Raw genomic sequence first — 20,181 nt, 5'->3', positions numbered from 1 at the left:
TGTGTGTGTGTGTGTGTGTGTGTGTGTGTGTCTGAGTAAGAGACATCTATGAGCTGCAGGTGGAGCTTTATCTCATAGGGAAAGTTGGGAGACTGACTTTTGGCATGAGCTGAGGTAAGATTCTCCTGACTCCATTTCCACAGTATGACATTTCCTCTTGAACTGAAAGTTTCCTACCTAGCTGAGTCTAAGTCTGATTGTGATAATCTCGATACAACTGGCTACCTATATGATTCTTGCCTGGAATTGACATGAAGTTAGGGAAGCATTTTCCCCTTACCATAGCTATGTCTACATTTTCATTTTATGGCAAATTTCTATTCAAGGCAGGTGATCAGTGGAAGATAGGAACATATATTATTAGATCTTTATCTCATAGGCTAATATTGGAGCATATCTGAACTACTCTAATAAGATGCAGGTATATAAGAACTGAGTTATTCAGTCTAGAATTATAATCCTTTCGATATCCTAAACAACTAAGTGGATAGTACTTCGGTTTGTCATCTGCCTGCTACTAGTTATACATTCCTGTATAAGCTTAAGGTCCTTTAAATATCTCACAATGGTATGGCGATAATTAAGCAATTTTTTGTGGAAAAACAGGATATAATTCTATTGTTTAGTGAGGTTCACATCATATGTTTTCTGTTCTGTGTTAAAGAAAAAAAATTCAGTGCAATTAGTTATCGTAGGAGACAATCTTATATTACTTCAAAGAGACATCCAATTTTACTCATGGTTATTATTTAATGTGGGATTAACACTTGTATAGAGAGCATGCTCTGGAATACAAGCAAAATTACACGAGTCTTAAGAGGACTTGAGAGCAGTGGTCTATGTAGGTATAATACCTAGCGCATTTGAATAGTTAGTAATTGAACATGTTTTACTATAGACAACTCATTCGATACAATCTGGAATACATCCCATCATAGACTTTGGTTACAAAGGAAATAAAATAAGTGTCTCTTAGGTAAATTTATTTGTGACCTACCTACAAAGAGGGCTGCTACCTATATGCTTCTGTATAAGATTAAATCTTTAGCATCTCATCCTCCTAAGGGGGAATTAGCAGCTAAAAGTGAATAACTAGAGTAAAAAATGAAGTAAATAGCTAGAGTAAAATTTTTTTGAGAAAATAATAAGATTATACATGTCAAATGCAAATATTTCTAATGAGATACAAAGGCCTTGAGCATGTTCTAATAAATTCTAGGAATTGGGTTCAGAATTCTATATATGCAATTGTATTGTTCACCCTCTGTACAAATCAAGCAATCTAGAAGGACTGTTATCTAAATTTCCTAAATATATCAACATAACAATTTGCTAATTTACATCACAAGATAATTACAGGTAATAAACTAAAGTTTCATTCCTTTCTGGGACTTGAATCTGAGGTGAAGAATGAAACAGATGAAGAACAGAAGTTAAATGATGGTGGAGTCAATGCCAATTGAAAAGGCACTTTTAGTATTAGCTTACATACCTACATTTATAAATATCAAATTCATAACCAGAAAGATTCATTCTGCAAGTCAGACCCTCATAGATTCTTTTGGATTGTCCCTTCAGCTGGCAGTGTCAATAAAATGTCTGGTTTAGATAAGGGCAGAAGCAGCAAGGAACATGGGAAAATGTAAATTCTCGGGTCTAGAGGTTCCTAATTTGATGTTCTTATTAGAGCTATAAGATTTGAGTTCGCTCGGGGCAGCTAGGTGGCGCAGTGGATAGAGCTCCGGCCTTGGAGTCAGGAGGATCCGAGTTCAAATTCGGCCTTGGACATACACACTTACTAGCTGTGTGACCCTGGGCAAGTCACTTAACCCCATTGCCTAACCAAAAAAAAAAAAAAAAGATAGATTTGAGTTAGCTCTTACCACATGACCTGGTTATTGGCAAAGCAAACTGAATTAAATTGGATTGAGATCTATTTTGCAAGAGATTTTAACAGAAAAGGGGATCTCTGCAAGTGACCTGAACCAGAGAAGCAGATTCACTGTGACTAGGAAAAGTTTCCAGATGGACCACATTAAGAGCTGTTCTCAGAAACCAGACAGATATATGAGATGTCTGAACTGAAATGGAAAGTAGTAGTGGTTACTGAGAAAAAGACTGTTTACCCCTCATTTTCATTTCTCTCCATGTGCTGCTATTGTTCTTTGTAAGGCCTGCTTGCCAAAGCCCCCAATGGCTTCTGTCAATGCATGGTCAATCTCTCTACCTCTTTCTCTCACACTATTTCCTATCGTGTTAAAATACCTAAGTCTTATGGTTAAAAACCTTTGATTAAGTGTTTGTCATATCAGTCAGTGATTCAGTGAGGAAACTGTGTGTATCAATGAATCAAAGGGGGGAAGGAGGAGTGAGATAAATTAATTTTTAATATACCCATTGATTATTAACACTAATATGTAATATTCCCTTTTCTGTAGAAAGGTTGGATTAGAGAGAAGCCTTGCTAAACAATGTCAGAAGCATTCTAGTTCTGCTTCAGGCATCGGGGCAGGACCCCGCTTGGGAAACCAGATTTCTGTTTAGGGTATAAACAGAATCCAGTCTGTGTGAGTTTTCTCCCTGTCTTTGATTCTCTTCACTAGAGTTTTAGGGCTCATGAAGGAGAAACCAAACCAGAGAGAACTTGGTCAGGGTGACCATATTGCTGAAGGGAACTCAAAAATCATGACCAGGCCACATTCTCAGCTGATCTCCCTCCTTCAACAATGTGGTAATTGGAAGGGACTGGAAGTTTCCAATCCATCTCCTCATTAAATGCACACCAATCAAGGTTGAATTTCACTTGTCAAGGAAGTTCTCTGTCAGAAGGTACAGACCTAATTTAAGGTGTTTCAGAGTTTCCCTTGGCATTTTTGGTTACTGAAACCACAGATCATCAATTTATTGATTATTAGCTAGCTCAGTTAATAAACTGATTATTAATACCTGGAAACTCTGTCTCTAAGCATGATATCCCTACCTAATGATGTGCTTCCCCAATGTCTACAAACATGCTCATCCTTAAAACAAAAAACCCCTCTCTTAATATGACCATCTCTGATAGCTGATATCCTATTTCTTCTTTCCTTTGTAGTTAAACTCCTTGAGAAAGCTGCCTATATATATATATGTATAGGTATATGTATATATACCTAGTACTCACTCTCTGCTAAATCCTCTACAATCTGGCTTCCAAACTCATCATTCAACTAAAATTGCCCTCTTCAAAGTTAATTCTCTTAACTGCATTTAAGGGGCCTTAATTGAAGGGCTATAATTAAGAGTCCTTAATGGCCTCTTCTTAATCTTCATTCTTCCTGATCTCTCTGCAACATTTAATACTACTGATCTTCTAGAAAATCCTCCTGCTCTTTTGGTTTTTAATGGCACTTCTCTTGCCTGCTTCTTCACCTACCTGTCTGATTGTTTTTCTTCTCAATATCCTTTGCTGAATCTTCATCAAGATCATGCTCACCTACTGTGGGTGTCCTTTATGTGTCTATCCTGGGCCCTCTCTTCTCCCTCTATATTATTTTGGTGATCTCATAAACTCTCATCAGTTTAATTTTCATCTCTAGGTTGACGACTGCCAGATTTATATATCAAGTCCTAATCTCCTGAGCTCTAGTCTTGAATCACCCATTGCTTCTTGGACATCTTGAGCTTGGCTGTCCCATAGACATCTCAAATTCAACACGTCCAAAACAGAACTTTCTCCCTAGGCCTGGAATGCTCTTCCTCCTTACCTCTGTGCCTCCTTGTTTCCCTCAAGATTTGACTCAAATCTTACCTTCTACAGAAGGCCTTTCCCTGCTCCCAATATTGTAGACCAGGGCTTCTTAAACTTTTTCCACTTCAGATTCCTTTAGCACTTCTTAAACTGTGAGTCTCGACCCCATGTGGTGTCCCACAGTTTAAGACAAAGATGCATTTATGGGGTCCCCAAGCTGAAAGTATGAATGCATTTTCTTCACAGAGACATTGTTATATATGTTGGTTACATTTTATCCATTAGCAGAGTATTATAAACACATCAGTTAAAGTATAAATTTTTGTGGGTTACACTGATAAACTAACCACAATATAATAACACTGTTTCTGTGGGAGAAGTTCCAAAGAATTTAGCTAAAAAAAAAAAACCTTTTGGTATATTTGTTGTGCATAGTTTAGATGTTGCATATAATAAACCTTAACTTGTCTTACGCAAAAATGTATTTTTATATAAAAAAGTGAAAAATCTCTATATGAAAAACCCTTTATACAAAACATTGACAGAATACGATTTACTTTAAAAAAAAAAGGAATTCTTTGATTTATAATTTAACAAACATTGAAAATATGATTTGATTTAAATTCAATTTGTAGAACTTAGGTAAAATTAAGGGCTCATAAACTTTAAATTCTGATGCTAGATATGTAAATATGTTCATATGACGCAAAAGAAAAATTATAAAGGTTTATATCATTTGACAATTTTTTAAAATGCCATAATAATGCTACCCATCTGACAGTGCAGTGAATTCAAAGTACAAAATAAGATATACATTTTTAGACATGGCAGATGTGTGAATTTGTTTTGCTTCACTTGTCTATTTGTTACAAGCAGTGTGTGTATATTTTTTAAGTTGGGGGATCAGAGAAGATAGTTATAGGGTTGCGAAAAAAAGGTCATTAAAGCATTTTTCTTAAAAAATGTACAGAAACAGACAAGCAGAATAAATTTGAAAGTACCATAATGAATTTATAATATACTTAAAAAACGTGCTGGACATAATAGAAATTTGTATTTTCACATATAATCCTCTTTTTTTGTTCTACTTTGTATATAAGCATGTTTTTTTCCTGTGTTCAATTAAATTCAGAATTCTTTGAAAAAGCTACAGTGCTGAAAAATTCACTTTGTAATCATATTTGATCCTTAAGCAACAAGTTAGGTTTATGCGCCCAAATGTTCACATTAATGATACTTCCTCTAGTGGTTAATTTATGAGATATAGCCTAATTCTTAAAGCACTAAGATCAAGGTACAATACTAACCCATATTTCTATCAGTCAGTCTTACCTTGACATCAGTGCCATCTGTAGGCATGAACTCCTCATAAATGTATGAGCCTGTTTTTCTCACGCAGCTTTCTGGGGAGTAAACACTACTTCTGCTTCCAATCTGAAATGAAAATTTTCTATCAAATACACAAACTTCTGGAAGAGTGCTTTCCATTTGTTCTAGCTCAATAGTCTCTCTTTTTCTTCTTACAGTTTTTTAAAAAGCTTTTTCAAGTATCAATATTTGGTACATAAAAATATTAAGCTGTGATAAATTTAAATACTATCCAGATTTTATCAGAGTAATTTATTAAGATATCAGTTTTATTAATTTCTCACAGAACTAAGTTTTATAACTTTAGTTTATTTTATAATTTTATTATATGGTATAGAATTGCAGTAGGTCACTTAAAAAAACATATAATAGTTATACATCCAAACTCCAAAAATATTTAACTGAGATATCAGAATCTTACCTTCCTAAAGAGCCTTTGGCTTCCACCTCCAGCAGATGTTGGATAATAAATGTAAACATTGTGATCCTCAGCACTGAGGGGTTTTTCTACAAATGGCTTTTGGAAAACTTCTCCATTTACTTCTACTTGATCCTCCCCTTCAATTAGATTGCATTCTATAATACCAAAGATAAAATAAGGATACTTTACATTTTAGTAAAATGCTTTCATACACATGATCTCATTTAATACTCATTTAATTAAATCCTCATTTAATCCAACCATCCTGGGAGGTCAAGTAATCTGTGATCCTCATTTTACAGATGAGGAAACTGAGATTCAAAGAAATTATGTGTCATAAAGGGAATAGATATAATAGAGAAAGGATTAAAACCCAGTTCTCTTTCAGCTACACCATACTACTTATTAATAAAGTAACACACGTGTGTGCTCACAAAAACAAAACAAAAAAACTTACCTGTATAGATTCCACAGAACTGAAATTGGGTTTTTGAAAAAATTTCAGGTTAACATAGTAATGAAATACTCAATTGCTATGCTTAATAAGCAAAATATCAGGTTACATACATATTAGAAAACATTATAAACTTAAATGAAGTAGCTATTGGTCTGTTCATTTTAGCTAAAAAAATGCATACAGAAATATACACTTGATGATGCAATACTCCCATCAGAAATAGTTTTGGTTGTTGTACCTTACTAAAGGGAAATCAAGAGAGACAAATGCAGTGAAAGTATTTAGCACCCTACCATGACCTTTTTTGTCCAAAGAGAGTTGGATACAAGAGTTACTCCAAACGAAAGCGCAAACCCATCTCAGGAAATGGCTACCCTTTGACAAATACAAGGGACTGCTAATCTAGGATATCACACAAAACAGTACTATTTAGCTAGAAAAATTAAAAAAACACCAATGCCCCCCTCCCCTCCTACAAGTCTATCAATTAAGAGGTATCATTTGAGTCCTCTAAATGACTGAAACAATTTAGAACTCGACAAAATCCTAAGTATAACAAAGTATCTCAAGAGAAAAATGTAATAAAGTTTTTATTGCAGTAAAAGACTACAAAACTTCTAATTGAATCCTTTTACTATGTGACTTGTTTTTTTCCCCCCACTCTTCTTTGTGTCTATTTCACTGTTTTATACTAAATAACATTCTTAAAGTCCCAGGAAATTAAAAAAAAACACTCAGTAAAGTTTAATTTTAAATACTACAGTTGGCTTTTATTCTCAAAAAAGAAAAAATCTGAAGTTTTGGAAGGGGATTCAAATAACAGTTGGAGCTTAATTAGTGGAATGGAATATGTGGGTGGGAAGTACAAATAACCAAGTTGTAAATAAGTGGCAAAGTACCCTCTGAGGAAACCACAAGTCTGTTAGTTAAGTAGAACACTTGGGTAAATCTTCACCCCTTCAAGTGGAAGAAAAATAGTTGTGATTTACAGTGACAGGCATTGCTCTATGGTGGAATTACGTGCTTAGCAGAAGAACTAGGGCATTCTGGAGGGTTCCCACCCGCAGGACTAACTGTTGCTGCCCTTTACGAGCAACTCAAAGTCTACTGCTGATCATTATCCAGTGCCTTCCTTGAGGACCATCACATCTTCAAATCTACTGTGGGCATGGAAATGGGAAATTAAGCAGAGTTACTGACTTCTGCTCTAAATAAATTCTCCCCACGTCAAACAACTATTTTAGACTTGAAGGAAGATTGGTTTGAATGGCTGAATTCTCCTGTGACCAGATCAACTGCTGCAGCACAGTGAGTTTAAGTTAAGTGACAATTTGCTTATGACAAAATTCTCTTACCTTGGGGATTATTTGGATCTCGGTTTAAAATTGCATAACGAGGAAGTAAAATACCTTCAGCTTGAAGAATACTATACACTTCTCTCCTAAGGAAAAGGGAAAAATACTTTTATATTTTAATAAGCTCAACAGTACTAATAATAATCTGTTGCTTAATGGAAAAACCATCAGTAAGCTATCTTCTCTGAGATTTTGATAAATACCATGAATATTATCATTATTAGTTTGAAGAGAGAGTACTTTTAGACAGTTAAGTTTTAACTTAAAAACTAAGGGAAGTTAAAAAAAAAGGAAAGCAAGGTACTGGTAAAGTGGAAAGAGTATCAAAGTAGGATTTTAGTCAAAATCAACTAGTTCAAATTTTTTTTATCTTTTGTTGAGGCTAAATATAAATTAATAATTATTAAAATACAGGTTTTTTATTATTAAAAATAACTGTCCTAAGTTCTACTATAACAGGAAAAGTCGCAGAACTATAGTTAGGTTTATTTAAGAGATTTAGAGATAGAAGGGGTCTTTTTTGTTGTTGAGTCATTTCAGTCATGTCCTACCCTTCTTGATCCCATCTGGGTTTTTCTTGGCAGATACTAGAGTAGTCTGCCATTTCCTTCTCCAGTTCATTTTACAGACAAGGAAATCAGACAAACAGGGTTAAGTGACTTGCTCAAGGTCACAGATGGTAAATGTCTGAGGCCAGATTTGAACTCAGGTCCTCCTGACTCCAGGGCCAATACTCTATCCCCTGTACTACCCAGATGCCTACTAAGAAAGGATTTCAGAGATCATTTGGCCCAATCCCCAACAGGTACAGTAACTTATTCAAGATCATACAGAGTAGTAAGCAGCAGAAATGCAATCAGAACCCAGTAACTTTGCAGAACCAATATACTCCCTCTCAGAAAGGACCTCAGAAACCATTTAGTCTGTTCTTATTTTACAAATGAGGAAACTAAGGCCCACTGCTTCTATAATGGAGATCACATGATATACACATGAACTGCAAGGGTAAATCCAAGCCTATCACAGAAGCAGAACCTCCAAGTCACAAGTGACCTCAGAGAACATCAAGTCCAACCCTGATCTGAAGCCTAAATCACCTCATACAGGTTTTCTGAGATTGTCAATCAAGTCTCTGCTTTTGATGCTCAATACATTCTCAGCTCCCGCGGTGGTCTCTTCCCTGTGATGGGAATGCTTCATGAGGGTGAAGCAATAAACTCCTTCAAGAGTTTTCCTTTCTGGAGGGCTCAGAACTTCCCAGGCTCATTTTTCATCAATGGCTCTGCTTGGTTTTAACTCCATGAACATCATGCCCCCCACTTTGGGTAACCCTTGGGGGCCCTCTCCACCCTTCAGTTTTATTCTGTATATTATCTTCTCCCATTAGATTGTGTGCTCCTTGAGGGCAGAGACTAACTTCTTTTTTTATTTGTAAACCTAAGGCTTACTACATTGCCTGGCACATAGTGGACCCTTAATAAATGTTTACTGAAATGAACTGCCTGAAGATCACTTGTGACATGGAACTCATCTACAATACAGCCTATTCTACTTTTACATAGCTCTAATCCTTAGGAATTTTTCCCTGATAATGAGGGGTTAAATTTGCCTCTATACGTACATTGTGTCTAATCCAATGTTTTAGTTCTGTCCTTTGGGGATAAGCAGAAAAAAAACAGTTCAGATATCCCCTGAATCTTACCTTCTCCAAACTGAAGTTCCCTAATTTCTTAAATGAATGGCATAGACTCCAGTTCTCTCTTGAACTTTTTTTTTTAAGGAAAGTAAGAGGGACAGAAGGATACAACGGGAAATGTGGGTGACATAAAAAACAAAAGGAAATCTACAAAAACTTACTTTTTTTTTAGTCTAGCTTAGGGTGCCCCCCACTTAATAGTATTTTAATTTTTTCCAATTACATGTAAAGATAGTTTTCAACATTCATTTTATAGGATTTTGAGTTCCACATTTTTTCTCCCTCTCCTCTCCTTTCCTCCCCTCCCCCTTCCCTGAGGCAGCAAGCAATCAGATACAGATCATACACATACAATCATGTTAAACATATTTCCACATTAGTCATGTTGTGAATGAAGAATCAGTACAAAAGGGTAAAACCAGAGAAAGAAAAAAACCAAAAACAGCAAAAAAGTGAAAACAGTATGCTTTGATCTGTATTCAGATTCCATAGTTCTTTCTCTGGATGTGGATAGCATTTTCTATCATGAGTCTTTTGGAACTGGCTTGGATCATTGTATTGCTGAGAAGAGCTAAGTCTGCCATAGTTAATCATCACATAATCTTGCTGTTACTGCATACAATGTTCTTCTGATTCTGCTCACTTATTCAGTATCAGTTCATGTAAGTCTTTCCAGGTTTTTCTGAAATCCACCTGCTCATAATTTCTTACTAGCTCAGGCTTTCTCAAGCTGAAGAAGAAAGAAATTCTGCCCTTCTGTTATTTCTCCTCCTCTATTTACTGAGGACCTACTATGTGCAACTCACTATGCCAGCTACTTGGGACGCAAGGATAGGGCCTAGAACCATGGCTGGCATATATAGTAGGTGCACCCTAAGGACCATGGGCCCCTTTCTATATGACTTGAAAAACTTGACTTTTAAAAAAGGGAAGTGATCTGATTATTAAAAATCATACCAACGGGGGAAAAAAAAACCCACCACTGGAAGAGAAATCAATCACGTATTATTCAGAGCAATGGCTAAGGGTTGAATTCTTAACCAAAAACATAGAGATAATCACAAATGATAAAACAGATTATTTTGATTACAAGAAATTGAAAGGTTTCTGAATGAATAAAATTAATGGAGCTAACAGAAGAGAAGAGGTTGTTTAGGGGGAAAAATGTATGGTCATTTATCTATGATAAGGGGCTGATATCCAATTATATATGAAACTAACAGAAATATATAAAATCCAAAGTTATCTTCAATAGGTAAGTGGTGAAAAGACATTAACAAACAGTTCTCAAAAGATCAACGGCAAACTATTTACAACTATACAAAAGAATGCACCAAATAGCTAATGAAAACTAGAACAACTCAGTATTTCCCCTCACAACAAGCAAAGTGGCAAAGATAATAAAAGATGGAAATAGTCAATGTTGGAGGGGTTGTAGAAAGAGAAGTACACTAATGTAATCTTGGAGCTGTGAACTACTCCAACCACTCTGGAAAGCAATGTGGAATTATCTAAAGTGACTAAAATGTTCATACATTTTATGTATGAACCTTGACCCCGAAATTCTATATACACCAAAAAAGGCAATGATAAAAAGGAAGGCTCCAATATATACTAAAATGTTTACAGAAGCATTTTATGTATATTCACATGCCTCCCAGTGTTATTGTGAGGACCAACCCAATGACATAATAATTGTAAGCTCTCAGAAACATCCCTGGCACATGGTAAGTGCTATTAATTATTGTTAGCTAGCTATTATTGACGATAAATATAAAGAATACATAGAAGAATGGGAAGGCCTGGCCTTTTCTCTACAAAGTGAAGTAAGCAAAACCATGGAAATAATGCAAGGATAATGCATATTATAGAAGGATAATGCAAACAAATATTAACAACATTAACAAAAGAAACTGAATGAAGTGAAATACTTACTGACTCCAAGCCTAATACCAAATAAAAGAGATATGAGAAAATATCTCACCCTGTTTCTATACTGAAGAGGGGACTTTGGACGTGGAAGACTGTCCACGTTGCCAAACTTTTCTGACATGTTGATAAATTTGAAAGGTTTCCCCCTCCTCTTTTTCTAAGGAAAAAAAAACCATTAAAAATGATCCTCCATGCCCATTTTGAAAATCACCACGTTTCTACTAGTCCTGAGGCAACTCTGCTCTTTATCAGGATTTCTCAAATATCAAATATAAGAGGATCAGCAATGATATCAACAAGTTGTTGCAGGATTGTATCACATAGTTTGTTTGCTTGTTTTTTCCAGCTGGTGACAAAGCCACTAAGAGCATATACTCTCTTATCATTGCTTCACTTATTTTTGGATTCAAATCCCTCACTATTTACATTCTATCATTTCTGGTCTAAAGATTATTCTCTATGGTAAAGAAAAAAAAGAGTAAAACAGTTAATAATACTTAACTAATTTAAGTTAATACTAACTTAATAGTTCTACTTTCCCCAATGGAGAATGGAATCATAATAGCACTAACAGGGCTGTTGTGAGGATCAAATGAAATAATGCTTGTAAAGTGCATAGCACAATGCCTGGCACATAGTAGGGACTTAATAATCAATATCAATCAATGAACATTTATTAAGAACTTACTATGTATCAGGCACTGTGCTAAGCACTGGGGATACAAAAAGAAACAAAAGACAAAGGCAAAAAGCCTGCCCTCAAGGAGCTTAAGATCTAATGGGTAAGGCAATATGCAAACAAATATATACAATGCAAGCTATATAAAGGATAAATAGGAAATAATCAAGAAGTAAAACACTGGAATTAAAAGGCATTAGGGAAACCTTCCTGTAGAAACTGAGATTTTAGTTGAGATTTAAAGGAAGCAAGAAGAGTAAATAGATTGAAAGAGGAAAAGCATTCCAGAGACAGAGAACAGCCAGAGAAAATACCTAGACTGGAAAGGGAAGAGGGGGCTAGGTTATGAAGAGCTTTGAAAGATAAACAGAGTATTGTGTGTTTGCTCCTGGAGACAACAGGAATATCCTGGAGTTCACTGAAGGTGTATGGGGCCTGGGGTGGGGGGGGACAGGACAGAAAAGGGCAGTGTGACATGATCAGACCTGTGTTTTACAAAAATAACTTTACATAGCTGAATAGAAACTAGACTGGAGTGGGGAGAAATTTTAGGCAGGCAAAACCACCACAGGTTATTGGAATAATCAAGGCATGGGCCTACACTAGAGTGGTAGCAGTGTCAGAGGAGAGAAAGGGATGTATTTGAGAAATGTTGCAAAGATGAAACTGACCGGCCTTAGCAACATATTGGATATGAGGGGTGAGAGAGAATGAGGAATCCAGGATGACTCCTAGGTTGTGAGCCCGAGGGACTGGGAGGACAGTGTTGCCCTCAACAGTGATAGGGAAAATAGGAGGGAGAGATGGTTTAGGGGGAAAGATAATGTTCTGTTTTGGATATATTGAGTTTAAGATGTCTACTGAACATCTAGATCAAGATGTCTGAAAGGCAGTTGATATGAATTGGAGGTCAATGGAGACATTGGGGCAGGAAAGGTAGATTTGAGAATCATCAGCATAAAGACAGTAATTAAGTCTATGGGAGCTGATGAGATCCCCAAGTGAAGTAATATAGAGGGACAAAAGGGCCCAGGCCAGAACCTTGAGGAACATCTATTCTTAAGAGGACACGATCTGGAGGAGAATTCAGTAAAGGAGACAGAGAAGGAAACAGGTAGAAGAAAAACTGGGAAAAAGTAGGATCCTGAAAACCTAGAGAGAAGAAAATTACAAAGGAGGAGAGAGTGATCAACAGTGTCAAAAATTGCAGAGAAATCAAAGAGAATGAGAGCTGAGAAAAGGCCATTGGAGTTAGTAACTAAGAGATTATTAGTAACTTTGGAGAGAGCAGTTTCAGTGGAATAAGGTAGGAAGCCAAATTGTAAGAGGTTAAGAGAGGAAGAGAAAAGAGAGCAGGGGCAGTTATTGTAGATGGCCATTTCGAGGAGTTAAGCTACAAAGAGCAGAAAAGAAATAGGATGATAGTTACCAGGGAAAGAAGGATCAAGTGAGATTTTTAAGGATAAGGGAAACATGGGCATATTTGTAGGCAACAGGAAATCAATCAGCAGAGAGGGAGAGAATGAAAATAACTGAAAGAGTGGAGATGACAGAGGGAGCAATCTGTTGGAAGAGATGGGATGGAACAGGATCACTTCAACAAGTTGAGTGGTTAACTTTGGTAAGGAGTAAGGCCATTCCACCATGCTAAACGAGTGAAGGAGGACAAAGTGGCAGAAGGTACTTGAGTGATACGGGATGAGGGGGCAAGGAGGAGTTCACAGCAAATGGTCTAAATGTTTTCTGTAAAATAGAGGGGGAGAGGAAGCCATAAGAAGTTTGAAGAGGGATGAACAGATTTTGAAAAGCTGCTTGCAGAGTGGGATAGTGAGTTGATAAGGGAGATATAGTAGGATTATCTAGGCGCAGTGAGGGCCCAATTGAGTAAATTTGCGGAAGACCCAGTCATAAGTGCTGTATGATTTTCTCCACTTTTGTTGAGCAGCACCTGTGTAAGCACAAAAGTGATGAATGGTAGGAGTGAATTAAGGCTTAGGCTTTGTTTAAGCATAATCAGCAACATGATAAGGGTGCTAGGGATTCAAGAGAGAAAGACAAGTATAGAGTTGAATTGGTTCACTAAGGAGTCAAAATAAGGGTAGAAAAGAGAGTGGCTGGTGCAGGGGTGTTAGCTTGGGAGAGAACTAAGGAGTCAAGGGATTGCAGGTCACAGTGCAGATGAAGAGTAGGGATATGTAAGGGAAGGCAGAGGGAGAAGTGAAAAGCCTCTGATGAGAGGATTTCAGAATTCCTGAACATGGAGCATTTCAGAATTCCTGAACATGGAGATCAGGTATGACCATCTTTGTGTGTGGTTTAAGTGCAGTAGAGGAATAGCTCATGGGAAGTGAGTAGGTTGAGGAATTGAGCAGTTAGGATGAATCAATATGTATGTTGAAGTACCCTGGCATGAGGGCAGGAATAAGGGAAGACAGAAAAATTGTAAGCCAGGTATCAAACTCATTGAGGAAAGAAGGGGAGTCACCTGGTGTGTGTATGGAGGGAGGGAAGGTCTGTAGACAACAGCTATCACCATTTTATTTGGGTAGTAGGCATGAATACCATGCACTTCAAAGGAAGAGAGGTTAACCTGAGTGAAGTAAAAAGGAAAAGTGGCAAGGTTATTTCAACTCCCCTGCTTCAACCAGTGAGCCAAGGAGAATGAGTGAAGGTTCAGGCAGTACTGGAAAGAGGCTTTTTCATCAGAAGAAAGCTAGGTTTCAGTAAGAGCTAGGAGGTGGAACGAATAGAACAGAATTAAGAAGAAAGGAAATTTGTTGCCTAAGGAATGAACATTCCAGAGGGCACAGTGGAAGGGCATGCCTAGGTGGAGTTGGGATGAAACTCTGGGGTAGGAAGGTTGAATGGGGATGAGAATGAGGAATTAGGTGGTAGGGGTATGGAATGAGGTTTGGATGATGATCTGCATGACTTCAGAGTCACTGAAATGAGAAGGGTATGACCAGGTTTGAGAATGTCCATCATTGAATGGAGGGAATCACTCTTCTACCCTCAAAGGACAAGTACAGCTGGAGATGGGCCCTGAAGTCAAAGGAAAGGTTGTTCTTTTTTGCACTGGAGGTTTGCATGACCTAGCTGGGAGATTGGGAGATGGAAGATGTCTTGTTCTGGTACAGACGGAAGATGCCTGACCTGGCCCCTAGCAGCTTTTCCTCAGGGGCCATGCTGTGCTCAGAAGGAGATGAAAGGCTCAGGATGCCAGTGCACCAACGTCTAAGGTCTTCTCACCTGAGGAGGTTGGCTACAAGGTGGCAGGAAGAAGTGGGAGACTCCTCATGAAGATGAAAGATGCCCAATCTGGCTCCTAGGAGTCATTCTTCAAGGGACACACTGTACCCTAGCTTATTTCCCTCTCTTCTTTCCCTCGCTATTTCCAAAGATTTACTTCTTATCCCCAACATAGATAAAAGCACTCTTTGCTTGTTCTTATTATTTTTCAGAAGCCCTGGGTGATAGGAGCCCTTGCTCCTATCCTGCATCACCAACTGCCATTCTGAATTGAATGTTCCATTTGCATCTTAAACTCAATATTTTGAAAAGAGAATTCATTATCCCTATCCCTCCCCCCCCCCATCTTTTTCAGGTACATTTGCAACCTCAGTATCATCCTGGACTATCTATTCTCACTCACCCTACAAACCCAATCTGTTGAAAAATCTTGCCATTTCTTCCTATAGATCATTTTTCTTACACATTCCCTTATCTCAACATGGCTACCAGTCTAAGTCAGGCCCTCACCATCTCTTATCTGGACTATTGCAATAACCTCTTAAATGGTCTCCCTGCCTCACTCTATTCTTTGCATAGCAGCCAAACTGATCTTAATAAAGTACATATCTGACCATGCCATTCCCCCTATTAAAATCCAGTGCCTATTATCTCTAGGATAAAATAAAAACTCCTCTGGCATCTTTACAGTCTGCTCCCATTCAACCTTTCTAGTCTTATTACACATTACTGCTTTCTATGCACTCTGTAATCCAGACAAACTGATTTTCTTGCTGTTTCTCACACAAGGCACAGCTCCTTCCCTTTCCATGCTTTTGTGCTGGCTGTGCCCCCTAAAAAGCATTCCCTTCTCTCCTCTATTTCTTGGGAATCTCTGGTCTCCTTTAAGAATTAGCTCAAGTAACACCCTCTGCATGACACTTTTCCTGGTCCTCACAGCTTGCAGTGGCTCCTTTCAACCTTTCTTCCCAGGTTTCTTTGTAAATGTTTTGTATATACCTATAGAAATATAGTGTCCCCCATATTTAGAATGTAAGCTCAAGGGTATTTTTATCTTCGTATTTCTAGAGACTAGCATAGTTCCTGGCACATGAAGCACGTATCTTTTATATTTGTAGATCTTCCTTATTTTTTGGAATATAGGAAACTGCTTCCACCTCAGATGATCTAAATTCTCTGTTCATGAGAATCTTACAGCTAATATAGTTTCAGTGGTTTAGCAATCTCTTCTCTTCCTATTCCAGTCCCTAATTTCCTATTATGTATTACATATGTCTAAGTCTTTTTCTTATTCTTTTTGTTCTTAAATTAACCCAAGATTTGACTTCAAACTCAGTACTGTTTTCTATTGAGTTCTTTCTGACTCCAACCTTATTAGTCCTTATATTGTTAAATGCCATACGCCAAGGCTCCAAATCAGGCTTTCAATACCAGCTACTCTCTTTTGTCTCCTGCTGTCCAGAACAGTGCCTATCATGAGCAACTTTTTGCAGAATGCTCCTGCAGAATTAATTCTAAACTCCCACTATTCTTCTTTCCAGTTGTAAACCCATACTGGATGCTCTTGAATTTTCTCTATATCCCAATGCCATCAAAGGAACTATTCACTTAAACAAGACTGAACTTTATCAGTGTTTTTAATTGCACGAAAGTGACTTAATATTATTTACCTGTCTTGTATACGATATTGCATATTCAAGTCATTGATCACAAATGGGTTCCTGAGTTTTGCATAGGCAACTGCTTTGTCCAGTGGAAATCCTAAGATTTTAAAAGAACATGGTATTAATAAATAATATTACTAACAATATTAATATAATTTTAAAATATAATTATAATTTTTATAATAATAATATAATTTTAAATATAATTAATACGATTTTAAAAAGATAAAGACTTATGAAACCTCATACATGATCCTTAAGTAGAGTCAGAAGCTATAAAGAGCTTGACAGGTTAGAGATTTGGGCTCAATTAGCTTAAGTCAAAAGTCAAACATCCATTTCATTAGGAGAAGATGGAAGGGTCTTGGCTAGGTCACAGATCTTCAAAAATATCTGGACATTTAAATGGATTGCAAGTTTGATATAAATGGGCCGGGAGACCCTAACAGCAAAAAAAGCTAATGTGAAGTGGGGAAGAAAATGAGAGGCATAACTTCAAGAAACAGAAAGGCAGTAGTTCCATTGTATTTTGCCCTTGTCAGACTTCATCCAAAGAACTGTGTTTATTTCTCAATGCCACGGATTAGGAAGGACATTAATAACCTGGAGAGTGTCCAGGGGGTAAAGCATTTTGAGTGAGCATCTGCTGAAAGAACTGGGCATATTTAGCCAGAATAAAATACAACTTGGGGAGGGTGTCATAATTGCTGTCTTCAAGTATTTGAGGGGCTGCCTTATGGAGGAGGGATGAGACTTATTCTGTTTGCCTCTAGGAGGCAGAACCAGAAGCAATGGGTGGAAGCTGCAAAGGGGAACATTTAGACATTAATGTCAGGAGAAACTTCCTAAGAGTGGAAACTGCCCAAAAACCTTGAGAAGAGATGGGCTCCCCACAGCAAGGGTGTTTATGCACAATCTATATGACCACCTATTGTATATTACAATAGGGATGGATTCCTTTTATGTACAGGTTGGACTACTTGGCCCCTGAGGTACTTTCCAACTCTCAAATTATAGGATTCTATAGAATAGAGTTACTAAGGATGAATACTTTAAGCAATAGTGAAAGCTGGATTACATTTTCCTGTGTAGTTCCTATTTGAAGCCACACTTTTTGGTCTAATTTCAATTTTAAAAGTTATTCACCTCAGAGATTTATATCTTAATTTAAAACAAAAATCTCAAAGTGTACAGCAAGAAGTAAATTGCCTTCAAAAACACCCTTACAAACCACTGAGGTTCTCAGTACTTTTGCAATAATTCCCTGTGTCTGTATAGAAGAGATATTTTGTGACACACATGAAATAGTTCAGAACTGGTACAGGTGGATTCATGGGTCAATTAAAAAAAAAACTTTGGGGAATTTCTCTGCAAGATATAATTTCAAATACAGAGGAGACCTAGATGTGGTTATTGGATCCACTCTACATTTCAAACACACAAATCAGAGAGTAGGTTTTTGCTTGACCTATCTTGAGAGGATTTTCTAATTTATACATTACTACTAGAAGGTAGTTAGGATCAAGGAATTGCCTCTCGTATTAAATATTTTCCAGAATTGGAGAGCTTCAGATATCATCTCCTGCCCTTTCCATATTCCCTGACTGGCTCTATTTGACAAATGGCCTATTTTAAATACAAATGGATATGTCTGCTGTCTACAAAAGTTGACTAATAAATGGGAGGGGGTTATTTAGAGAAACACTGGTTTCTAGGCTTTATATACAAAGGTTACTTTTATAAAATGTACTTGGTTAACTTAGGAAAAACAATCGGAGGCAGAGCCCTGAGAAGTGTACAGAGGATATCTTATTCTCTGGCGTTACTGGATAAAAGGATAATATCATATCTTACAAAGAAAGTTCTGAAAGGTTTTGAATTAATCTATGAATCTACACATATCAATGGCTAGTGTACTCACTTAAGAAATTATTTGGTATATATTTCAGATTTACTTTCACTATATGAGTTATTTGCTTCTAAAAGAATGTAAACTCCACAAGGGCAGAGACTTTAATTTTTGTCTTTGTATCCCTAATGCCCAGTACAGTGCTTGTCACATGAGAGGCGCTCAGTAACTGGCTGCTGCCTTCAAAGTATATGTATCTAAGTTGCAATAGAGAAGCTTCCAAGACTTGTGTAATGAATGATACTGTGAGAAGAAGCCTGCAGAAAACTGAGGGCTTTCAGGGGCCTAAGTAGTATTTTCATCACTGGTGCTCATCCAAGGAATATGATACTGAAAAGTGGTTTAGGAAGTGAACAAATGGCTAAGACTACAGGGTCTCAGGATGTCTGACCACCATTTAGATAGTCATTTAATCTCTCTGAGCCTCAGTTTCTTCACCTGTACAGTAAGGGGGGGTTGGCCTTGAGGATTTATGTGGTTCCTTCCAATTCTAATCTATGATTCTATGATTTTTAATTTATTTTGGAGAAATCTGCTTTATGATCAACCTCTAATGAACATATTTTTAAAAACCTACTGAGTATAAAATAGAAATGTTTTCTGTCTTAGGAGTTAGCTTATCTTCAGCATCAAGGGGAGGGGAGGAACAGCATCAACTGTTCAATTAGGCTATTAATATTCAAAATGAAATCTTAAATCCTCACTCAATATTATTTCAGACTCAAATCTTAAGAAAATACAGGTATTTCATACAATGTAAAAATTATTACCTTTAGAATGGAAAGAAATAAGACAATCACACAGTGGCCAGTTGTCTACTGGTTCATTCAAAATAACATCCTCTTCAAATATTACTACTGTGATGTATTTAAACAAGGAAACACGTTCAAGAATTTCCTTCATTGGTTTTGATTTGGATTTTTTTGCCATAGAACATATTCCAACCACAATCTGTCTTTCTGGAGGCTAAAAATAGATACAAAAAGAAATGAAAATCCCAATTCACACTGAAAGAAATTCCAAAGCAACACAATCAATGGGAAACATTTTACAAAATCAATATTCTTGTCTTGACATAGATGCTTAATAAATACAACTTGATAATTTTGCTTTAGTATGATATACATATTATATACTACAGTAATGCATTAGTATTAGAACAGTATAGTACATTTTTTAAAAAGTTGCCTGAATACCTAAATTTCAGAGTGGTTTTGTGGTTCCAGTAAGAAAAAATATATAAATATCTTACAAGTATTATTCCTATTAGGCTTGATAGAAAACTCACTTGCTAATGCTATTTAATTTGTCAGACTTTGCTTGTCAAATGATTTACTCTTTAGCTATACAAGTTGGAGCAGACTCACACTATAAGTTATTTTAGGTGGCTAATTTCCTATTAATTTTTTTGTGGCCATTAGAAATAAAGGCAGTTGCTGTCTTCCCACTCTTTTCTAGTTTCTGTTTTTTTGGGGAAAAGAGGCTGCAGGGAGTAGGACAGGACAGGATAAATACTAGCATTACACAAGGAGATCAATACTTTTTAAGTTTATCGATCTGATTTTAAAAAATATCAGTGCTCTGGGGCAGCTAGGTGGCCCAGTGGATAGAGCACCAGCCCTAGAGTCGGAAGGACCTGAGCTCAAATCTGGCCTCAGACACATAACACTTACTAACACACACACACACACACACACACACACACACACACACACACACAC

The 20,181-nt window shown here is 36.9% G+C and overlaps 1 protein-coding gene across 11 annotated transcripts in view; it reads right to left on the bottom strand.

Annotated features, from left to right (window-relative positions):
* The window catches only part of PPIP5K2 (diphosphoinositol pentakisphosphate kinase 2), a 113,451-nt gene that overhangs the window by 65,930 nt on the left and 27,340 nt on the right, over positions 1–20,181 (bottom strand). For all 11 annotated transcript variants that reach the window (XM_027869170.1, XM_027869161.1, XM_027869164.1 and 8 more), the window contains exons 3-7: positions 19,231–19,426; positions 16,558–16,648; positions 7,332–7,417; positions 5,520–5,674; positions 5,063–5,164 (exon numbers count right to left, since the gene is read on the bottom strand). In XM_027869170.1, coding sequence (XP_027724971.1) covers positions 5,063–5,164; positions 5,520–5,674; positions 7,332–7,417; positions 16,558–16,648; positions 19,231–19,426 — 630 coding nt within the window. The remainder of the gene's footprint in view (positions 1–5,062; positions 5,165–5,519; positions 5,675–7,331; positions 7,418–16,557; positions 16,649–19,230; positions 19,427–20,181) is intronic.

Source organism: Vombatus ursinus, unplaced genomic scaffold (genome assembly GCF_900497805.2).
Source record: "Vombatus ursinus unplaced genomic scaffold, bare-nosed wombat genome assembly UNPS02014792.1, whole genome shotgun sequence".
Lineage (NCBI taxonomy): Eukaryota > Metazoa > Chordata > Mammalia > Diprotodontia > Vombatidae > Vombatus > Vombatus ursinus.
The sequence above is the reverse complement of the archived record's forward strand: the minus strand, read 5'-3'. Positions and strand labels throughout refer to the sequence as shown.